Source organism: Pongo abelii, chromosome 19 (assembly GCF_028885655.2).
Source record: "Pongo abelii isolate AG06213 chromosome 19, NHGRI_mPonAbe1-v2.0_pri, whole genome shotgun sequence".
Taxonomy (NCBI): Eukaryota; Metazoa; Chordata; class Mammalia; order Primates; family Hominidae; genus Pongo; species Pongo abelii.
In genome coordinates, this window is record NC_072004.2 from 66,333,535 (window position 1) to 66,343,913 (window position 10,379).

The 10,379-nt window shown below is 48.0% G+C and overlaps 1 protein-coding gene across 4 annotated transcripts in view; it reads left to right on the top strand.

Moving 5' to 3' along the window:
• FAM117A (family with sequence similarity 117 member A) overlaps positions 1-9,027 on the top strand; it is a 53,831-nt gene extending 44,804 nt beyond the window's left edge. For 2 of the 4 annotated variants that reach the window (XM_054546596.1, XM_054546597.1), the window contains 4 exons: positions 1,229-1,375; positions 1,629-1,830; positions 3,029-3,179; positions 7,802-9,027. In XM_054546596.1, the coding sequence (XP_054402571.1) occupies positions 1,229-1,375; positions 1,629-1,830; positions 3,029-3,179; positions 7,802-8,102 (801 nt within the window). In that variant the 3' untranslated portion in view covers positions 8,103-9,027. The remainder of the gene's footprint in view (positions 1-1,228; positions 1,376-1,628; positions 1,831-3,028; positions 3,180-7,801) is intronic. The other 2 variants (XM_024235543.2, XM_054546598.1) reach the window with 1 other exon arrangement.
• Positions 9,028-10,379: the final 1,352 nt, after the last annotated feature.

Genomic DNA, 10,379 nt, shown 5'->3' on the forward strand with positions numbered 1-10,379 from the left:
TATGTGCTACCTTTGCTGAAGTCTCAGGCACTTTTTTTTTTTTTTTTGAGATGGAGTTTCACTCTTGTTGCCCAGGCTGGGGTGCAGTGGCGCGATCTCAGCTCACTGCAACCTCCGCCTCCCGGGTTCAAGCAGTTCTCTGCCTCAGCCTCCCCAGTAGCTGGGATTACAGGCGCTCGCCACCACGCCTGGCTAATTTTTGTATTTTTAATAGAGATGGGGTTTCACCATCTTTGCCAGGCTGGTCTTGAACTCCTGACCTCATGATCCACCCGCCTCGGCCTCCCAAAGTGCTGGGATTACAGGCGTGAGCCACCGGCCTTTTGTTTTTTGTTTTTTTTTTTTTTTTGGAGATAGAGCCTCGCTCTGGTCGCCAGGCTGGAGTGCAGTGGCGCCATCTTGGCTTACTGCAATCTCCGCCTCCCGGGTTCAAGCAATTCCCCCGCCTCAGCCTCCCTAGTAGCTGGGACTACAGGCATGCACCACCACGCCCGGGTAATTTTTTGTATTTTAGTAGGGGGTTTCACCATGTTGGCCAGGATGGCCTCGATCTCCTGACCTCATGATCCACCCGCCTCGGCCTCCCAAAGTGCTGGGATTACAGGCATGAGCCACCGTGCTAGTCTCAGGCACATTTTTTTTTCTTTTCTTTTTCTTTTTTTTTTTTGAGACAGAGTCTCACTCTGTCACCCAGGCTGGAGTGCAGTGGCGCGATCTGGGCTTACTGCAAGCTCTGCCTCCTGGGTTCACGCCATTCTCCTGCCCCAGCCTCCCGAGTAGCTGGGACTGACTACAGGTGCCCGCCACAATGCCTGGCTAATTTTTTTTGTATCTTTGAGTAGAGACGGGGTTTCACTTTGTTAGCCAGAATGGTCTCTATATCCCGACCTCGTGATCCGCCCGCCTCAGCCTCCCAAAGTGCTGGGATTACAGGAGTGAGCCACTGCGCCCAGCTGGCCTCAGGCACAATTTTATATTTGACACAGTTTAATTGGGGAATGCCAGTTGGCCAATATTAATATGATTCTAATGGGCACACTTCTCAGTTTATGATTTACCTACTAGTTGGTTTTGAATTTGCATTTATGCAGGATTTTACATATACCCAAACACATGCACATAATTTGGTGAGCTACAGGTTCAAGTACCATTGAGTGTTTTTAAAAGGGGGTGAGGAGGTATGTAACACATGCTAATCATCAGCATACTTGTTCTGCAATGGTTACAGCACTTACAGGCTCCTGGTGGTTTGCCGCTATTGTGCCCTCCAGCATACATTATCATCTTTGTGTTCCTAGAGCCCAGGGCACAGAAGGTCCCTGCCCTCATGAGGCTTATAGTCTTATGGGGACAACACACTGATCAAGCCCTACAGGTGAATATGTAATTATACATTGGACTGTGAGTGCTATTAGGGATAAGAGCAAAGTGCTATGGAAGAAACAGGAGGGAGTTTCTTCTAGATTAAGGGGTGGCCAGGGAAATAAATGGCTGGAGGAAATGGTGTTCCGTGGTTGTGTGTCATGGATAGAGAATGACAACAGCAAGGGAAATGCCCTCGGGGTCACTGTGCTGCTGCAGGCCTGAAATACTCAGGGCTGACAGTCTTCACCGTCCTTCCCTGTTAGATCCTTGATATCCCTGATGGGCATCGGGCCCCAGCTCCTCCCCAGAGTGGCAGCTGTGATCATCCCCTCCTCCTCCTGGAGCCTGGCAACCTTGCCAGCTCTCCTTCCATGTCCTTGGCATCTCCCCAGCCTTGTGGCCTGGCCAGTCATGAGGAACATCGGGGTGCCGCCGAGGAGCTGGCATCCACCCCCAACGACAAAGGTAAGCTGCGAAGGCTGAGGCAGCAGGGCTGACTCTGCGGCACACGAGTGGCTCCACTCCCTTTTCCACCTCTAGTCAATTCAGGCCCAGCATTCTCAGTACCCCACTAGAATATCTTTATGAGTCATCTTTCTTCTGCACATTATACCAACGATAATAATGGTCCCATACATCCTGTTCTGATTGATAATTTATGAAGTCACTGCATTTATACTTCTATTTAATCCTCACTGGGATCCAAAGAAGCAATCCCTGCCATCCCCATTTTTGGGCTGAGGTTCAGCAAGCTGTAGGGGAAAGCAGCGAGTCTTCATTCAGGTGTCCACTGTACTCATTCCCAACAATGGTTTCAAAGTGGTTGTGAGTGATACAAAGTAAGAGAATGTGGTTGCTTGCCCAGGGTTGCATAGTTTGACCCAGACCAAAACCCATTTTTTTTTTACTCCAAATCTCTACTTTCTACAATGCCCTAGCTACTTCTCTGAGAAAATGAGATAAAATTCCTACCTCCTAATAATGATCCTTACATTATAAAGCATTGTGCCTATGTTGTCTGATTTGATTGTCACAGCAAGCCCATGAGGTAGGCTGGTCAAGGGCATGATCTAACAATACGCATGGGTAAACAGAGCATAGAGTAAGGAGGAATAAATGTGAGATAAATACAGATAAAGTCAATATTTGCAACCTAGGCAAAGTACATTCACTGTGTGGAAAGGGAGAGGAATTTTATCCTACAAGTGGGGTTGAGTAAAGATTGCTTCTCTGAGTCGGAGAAGAGTTCTTCTTGGAAGAAAGGATAGATTTTCAAGACTGTGGACAGGAAGAAGCTATGGTATGTTGGCAGGGAGGGTGTTACAGTCTTGGAAGAAGGCAGAGAGAGACGCAGTTAGGATTCCTTCAAGTCTGAGATTTGGGGTTCCGGGCCCAGTCTACCTCCTGGGAATATAGAATTGGTATGAGATCTTAACTTTCCATCCATTCAACTCCGTTTTTCTGTTCTGTTATACACTGTGTATTTTTGTAAGCTGCCTCAAAGGTTTTTAAGGTAGAGTATAATCACACTGGATAAGCACACCCACTACCCTCTTCCTTACCATGTGTCCCCAGCCTTGCCACTTTACACCTCAGTCCTGGACCCAGAAAAGTGGAGGCCTTCCCTTCATCTCCACTAGACTCAGCCTTGCTCTGTTCACAGCCTCCTCTCCAGGCCACCCAGCCTTTCTTGAAGATGGCAGCCCATCTCCAGTCCTTGCCTTTGCTGCCTCCCCTCGGCCTAATCATAGCTACGTCTTCAAACGGGAGCCCCCAGAAGGCTGTGAGAAAGTGCGTGTGTTTGAAGAAGCCACGTGAGTACACCAAATGGACAGGGTGTGGGAGGGGAGGGTGGGCCTACATTCTCCCACCTTCTTCAGTCTCGGACTCTCTCTTGTCATAGAGGTGTTGTCAACTTTAGATGATAAGTATTGCCAGCTTTCCATGATCAAACGTGTTGACATTACCTACTCTGAGCACTTAAATCTTTGCTTATCATTATCTCCATAGAAACCTGCTCTCTGCCCACATGCCAGCCACAAGCGCAGCAGGAGCTGGAAAGAAAATATATCTGAAACCTAAGCCCTTTGTTTCTTCTATTTTTTTCCATCTCCGAGGAAGGTGTGAGAATTCGCTAGACCATAATCAGAGAGAGAGAGAGAGAGAGAGAGAGAGATGGGGGGTGTGGGGAGAACATACTAGTATTTCTCCTCAGTCAGAGATCAGAAGTGTTTCCGCCCCACGGGAGTAGAATGGGGGCCTCAACAGCTTCACAGTGTGAGCTTCGGAGTCAAGTCTTCACCCTGTGGCTGTAGTGGTTCAAGTGTCATGAACTCCCAGACAGAAATTTCCAGTCCTTGCAAGTAAGGACTATGGAACATTTCCAAACCAGATTGGATCGTTCAGAAGCCATTCTTCTGTTGATTTCTTTACACTTCCCTCCCATTAGCCAAGAGAATTGAGAGCCAACCTTTCCAAATGCCCCTGTCTCCGTTAGCAGGCACCAAAGAGCTCATTTCATTTCCTGCTGCCAGCTTAATACTCACCAGGGCAGATTCACACCAAGTTGGGGTTTCAGTGGCAGTCAGGAAGTTTAGTCATGGTGTGTGAGTGAAGATGTAGCTGGGACTGGATTTGGGTCATTGAGAGCACCATTTGTATCTCAAATAAGGGAGCAATAACCCATGGTGGCAGCCGAAGGTACATACAGAAGCCACAGTAGGAGTTACAGAGAAAACCATTGCCACTAGAGGTTTTGTTACTGTTATTATTGTTGCCTGGTATCCCTTCAAGACTCCTAGGCTCTCTGAGAAGCTGTGGAGGGAAGAGGCCAGATCTCTTAGCTTCAGCCGACTCTAGGCTCTTGTACCCTCCCTCAATCCACATTATGGTGGAGTAATTACAACCTGGAAATGTGGGTGGAAATTAAGATGTAGCTCATCTTGATTTTTTCATAGACTCAATGCCAGAAGAGGCCTTAAAGTCAGCTCATTTAGCTTCCTGCCCCTGCATTAACCCTTTAAGAGAGGTGGTGGGCTGGGTGCGGTGGCTCATGCCTCTAATCCCAGCACTTTGGGAGGCTGAGGTAGGCGTATATCACCTGAGGTCAGGAGTTTGAGACCAGCCTGGTCCAACATGGCAAGACCCTGTCTCTACTAATAATACAAAATTAGCCAGGTGTGGTGGTAGGCACCTGTAATCCCAGCTACTTGGGAGGCTGAGGCAGGAGAATCGCTTGAACCTGGGAGGCAGAGTTTGCAGTGAGCCGAGATCGCGCCACCGCACTCCAGCCTGGGCAACAGAGTGAGTCTCCATCTCAAAAAAAAAAAAAAAAGAAGTGGTGATCAGCTGGGTGCAGTGGCTCACGCCTGTAATCCCAGCACTTTGGGAGACTGAGGTGGGCAGATCACTTGAGGCCAGGAGTTCGAGACCAGCCTGGGCAACATAGCAAAACCCAGCCTCTAATAAAAATACAAAAATTAGCCAGGTGTGTTAGTGCATGCCTGTAATCCCAGCTCCTCAGGAGGCTGAGGCATGAGAATTGCTTGAACCCAGGAGGTGGAGATTGCAGTGAGCTGAGATCACACTGCTACACTTCAGTCAGGGCAACAGACTGAGACTCTGTCTCCAAAAAAAAATAATAATAATAAGAGTGGTGGTGATCCATCAGTGATTTTCTAAGATATGCTGGGATATTGAAATTCTGTAGTTCACTGAGGTTTCTTTATTTAATCAACTTTCCTATTGGGAAGTTTGTGTGTTTAAGCCATTCTTTTGCCACATTTCCCCCTTCTTAGCTGTTGTCCCCTCCAAGATCATCTGGATTTTCCAGGCAAGGAGTCAAGGTATTCAGGGTCATGCTGGTTGCCATCATGTTCTCTGAGTGTTGCTGGGTCTCCCCTTGGTCACCTTCCCAACATGTACATGCACACACCTAGAATGTTCTCTCTCTTGCCCATTCCCCATCCCTCCATAAATTGGGACTCTTTTGAACCCTTCTCTGTCAGGGAAGCCCTTGCCACTGTGGAGTCTCTAGGACGCCAGGCCTTCCCAAACACACCCAGCACATGGGCCTTTACCCTCCACCTCTCCTGACTCTGTGCCAGGTCTCTGCTCTTCTCTTCACACCTTGCTCTTCCTGGGCTCTAGAATTATTGGAATTCCGGAATTAAGATGGTAATTGGCTGGGTGCAGTGGCTCATGCCTATAATTCCAGCACTTTGGGAAGCCAAGGGAGGATTGCTTGAGTCCAGGAGTTCAAGACCAGTCTGGGCAACATAGGGAGACACCCTCTCTACAAAAAATTTTAAAATATTATCCAGGTATGGTGGTGGGTGCCTGTAATCCTAGCTACTCAGGAGGCTTAGGTGGGAGAATCGCTTGAGCCCAGGAGGCGGAGGTTGCAGTGAGCCAAGATTGCACCACTGCATTCCAGCATGGACAAGAGTGAGACCCTGTCCAAAAAAAAAGACGGTAACCAATTTATCAGTCTGTATACTGAGTGCATTTTTCTCTGAGTGTATATATTATACTTCAATAAAAAGTAAAAAAGAAAAAGGTGATTGGTGAGAACCATTGGTGGCAGAGCTTCACCATCTTCCCATACCTTTGTCTTCTCACCTGGGATTTTTCAAACCATCAGCTTCTTAGGGCTGTTTCACCCTCTAGGCTTGAACAGACAGTAAAGAATCAGGGCTATCCCTTACTCAGGAACTCTCTGACCTGACCTTTTATCATTCCATCTTCCTAAACAATCAAAAGAGGAGGGATGATTCCTCTCACATTATAAAGGTGAGACAGGCTGGGTGCGGTGGCTCATGCCTGTCATCCCAGTGCTCTGGGAGGCCAAGGCAGGAGGATCACTTGAGCACAGGAGTTCAAGACCAGCCTGGTCAACATAGTGAGACTCCCATCTCTACCAAAAACAAAACAAAACAAAAAGTTAGCCTAGAATGGTGGCAGGCGTCTGTAATCCCAGCTCCTTGGGAAGCTGAGCAGGAGGATTACTTGCATCTAGGAGTTTGAGGCTGCAGTGAGCTATGATCACACCACTGTATTCCAGCTTGGGTGAGAGAGCAAGACCCTGTCTCTAAAAAAAATTAAAAAATTAAAATTAAAAAGGAGGGTGAGACAGATATGACAAGGACCACATGGTGAGTTAGAACCCAGATCTTCTGATAAGGTCTAGCTGCCTTTCTCACAGTAGTTGCCATCCTTTCCTCTCAAAGTTTTGAAAATCACACCTTTCTGGAGGCCAGCCTGGGCAGCATACAGAGACCCCTTCTCTACAAAATAAAAATAAAGCAATTAGCTGGGCATGGTGGTTCATGCCTGTAGTCCCAGCTATTCAGGAGGATGAGGTGAGAGGATTGCTTGGACCGGGGAGGTCGAGGCTGCAGTAAGCCATGATCCTGCCACACTGCACTCCAGCCTGGGCCACAGAGTGAGACTCTGTCTCAAAAACAAAACAACAACAACAAAGAACCCCATACCTTTCAAATGTGCCCAACAATTAGATTCTTTAGGCCAGTAGATTTCAACTAGGGAACATTTGGCAATATCAAGAGACACTTTTAGTTGTCACAGCTAGAGGGGAGGAGTCGTGGTACTACTGGGATCTAGTAAGTAGAGGCCAGGGACACTGTTAAGCATCTTACAATGCACAGGACAATGCCTCCATCCCCACCGCTGTAACAAAGAATCATCCAGCCCAAAATGTCAGTGGTGCCAAGGCTGAGAAACCCCACTTTAGTCACTTGGCTTTGATCTCTGCTTTCAGGCATGTGGTCTGTCCCCAAAACACCATTCACTAAGGAAATATTTCTTTTCTTTTCTTTCCTTTTTTTTTGAGATGGAGTCTTGCTCTGTTGCCCAGGCTGGAGTGCAATGACACGATCTTGGCTTACTGCAATCTCCGCCTCCCGGGTTCAAGCGATTCTCCTGCCTCAGCCTTCTGAATAGCTAGGATTACAGGAGTGTGCTGCCACGCTCAGCTAATTTTTTGTATTTTTAGTAGAGACAGGGTTTCACCATGTCAGCCAGGCTGGTCTCGAACTCCTGACCTCAAGTGATCCGTCCACCTTGGCCTCCCAAAGTGCTGGGATTATAGGCGTGAGCCACCGTGCCCGGCCACTGATGAAATCTTTCGAATGAAAAGATTTCTTGGTCTCCACTTCTTGAATCACATTGTCAGGAAGTTCTCCTTCCTGTCTACCTTCAATCCCTCCTCTTTTTAGCTAAAGTGCATTTCCTGTTGTTTAGCCATATTTTTTTAAAAATAGAGAGCTGAGGGGTTTGGTTTTCGGTCAAGTTTCGATTCTGTTTGAACAGAGACCCAGCTCCCCTGCTGCCCTGATGCTGTGATATCTCACCCTCTCTCGCTGTCTGTTTCTCTCTGTGTGTACATGTGTCTTGTGTGTGTCTCTTCATCCTCCAGGTCCCCAGGTCCTGACCTGGCCTTCCTGACTTCCTGTCCTGATAAGAACAAAGTCCATTTCAACCCGACCGGCTCAGCCTTCTGCCCCGTCAACCTGATGAAGCCCCTCTTCCCCGGCATGGGCTTCATCTTCCGTAACTGCCCCTCAAACCCGGGGTCTCCCCTTCCCCCGGCCAGCCCCAGGCCACCACCTCGGAAGGATCCAGAGGCCTCCAAGGCCTCCCCACTGCCGTTCGAGCCATGGCAGCGCACCCCACCATCAGAAGAGCCTGTGCTTTTCCAGAGCTCCTTGATGGTCTGAGGGTCCCACCCCTGCCCCACTTTACCATAGAGACCAGTGCCTTGGTGGCAGGTCCCTCCCCAGGTCCCCTGAGATGGGGTATGGAGGGGCCCTTCCCTCTCGGCCTTCGAGCACTTTCTTTCACTTACTGTGTCAAAGCCCTGGGTCCTCTTTTTGATGGGCACCGGCCCCTCTGAACATGATGGGACCTGCCTTCTCCACTAGTAGCTGGGCAGCTCACAACTCACACCTGTGTACCTGCCACATCCCTCACTTGGTGGAAAACACCCAGAAGGTCTTGAGTCCCCCACCCCTGGGTGTCAGTCCAAATGACTGTATAGGAGGCCCTTATTTTTGTCACAGAGCAAGCTGGCCATGAACGAAGGAGAGAAGACGCCACAGATTTCCTTCCCTCTCCTCCAGGAGACCATAAGATAGATCCCCCATCCTCTCAGCCCTATCCCCACGCCTCCCTCTCATTGGAGGAGCTGACCAAAGCAGCCCTAACAGGCCATAACACTTGACCAGTTCAGCTGCTGGCAGAGGGAGGAAACAAGTGTTTTCCCAAGTGGCATTTTCATCTCGCTTTCACCCTGACTAAAGATTGTCTTAAGTAGCAGCCCAGCCCACCCAGCCCCAGGTGGGTAGTGGGGAGGAGAGCTGGCATTCCTCCAGGTGGCAAATGGCGACTCTATACTCTCCGCCCGCCCCAGGGCTGGGATTGGATTAGAAAAATGCCTATTTTTCTTGTATCGATGTAGAGACTCTATTTTCTCCCAAAGACACTATTTTTGCAGCTGTTTGAAGTTTGTATATTTTCCGTACTGCATAGCTTACACAAAATTGAAGAATGTTAATGTTCGAGTTTTCTTATCTTGTGTTTAGAGGTTGTTTTTTGCAGATCTTGGTGTTAATAGACCAAATAAATAAATAAATATTCCCAGCAGCTTGAAGTTCTGTTAAATATTTGGGGAAGGAGGAGTGGGGTAGAGATTAAGGGTATTACACTGATCATTTCATCTTTGTCTTCAAGAGAAGGAGCCTCAGTTCCCACATCTGGGTGGTGTTATGGCTGTACACAGAGTTCCTGTCCTCTGGACACCATGCTTGCATACTTTACATGGACATATAAACAACAGACCCATGAAAAGGCTGTCTAGAATGAAGAGGGTGGTTTGTCCTATAGGTAGGGTGAGGGAGTCACTGGGGAAATTATCCATTCTTGTATGAGTCTGAAAAAGCTCCCTAAGGACAATGGATTTCAGAAAGGAAAAGCAGGTGACCAAGGGAAGACAGTTTGACATTGTGGGTGTTCTTTGCACTGGTTGGATCTCTTGACAGTTTTGGGGAAGCTTTGGTTCATCTCAGGGAGTACCCACAACATAGTGTGCATACTGTTCCCTTGAAGGGAACAAAGAAAATATACAAAGACACTATTCTTATCCTTTCACAGCCTTTATAATGCTGCACCTGTAAGAGCTCTTAGGCTTTTGGGGAAAATGGGAATAATCATCTCAATATTTCAATGATGCTTTGGAATTTCCAAAGCATTTTCACAAAAGACATATCCCCATTGTATGGGTGAACAGTTGACTACCCCAAGGGCAGTCATAATAAGTACAATTGTATCTACCTCATAAGACCTGACAACAAACTCCTAAACCAGGCTATCCCAACCACCATTCATTGGGCTGGTAAGAACCAGCTACCATGTTAAGTGCTTTACATAAAGTGTTATTGAAATATGACAACCACCCAGTAAGAGAAGTCCCACTGTATAATCAGGGAAGGACAAATAGATTGAATAACTTTCCCCAAAAGACACAGATATGAAGTGGGGGAGCTAGGATTGGAAACCTGATCATTTGAATCCAGTGCCCATGTTTCTAACCACAGTGCTCTCCTGCTTGTTATTATATTCCCATTAATTTCACATGAGGAAACTCGACTCAGAGGACAAGCGAATTGTTTGAGGTCCCAGCTGGTAAAGAAGTAGAGCTGGCAGGTCTCTCCTCCCAGTTATTTGGTGCCCTGGCATCGCGGGCTGAGCTAGTAGAGTAAGCTACTGAGCAAGAGAGCAAATGTATGGGGCTTCCCATGCCACTAATATCGAGGAGACAGTGGGCTGGGGACAGACCCTATCTTCTATCCCTTACCCCTCCCTCTAAAAGACTTCTGGCTCCCCCGCAAAGCCTTAGTGAGTCAGGCCCGGAGCGATGGGTGTGGTGCTGCCCAGTATTTCCTTCCTTTGCCTGAGGCTGTGCCAAAAGAGCAGGCTGCTAGAAGAGAAGGAGCCTC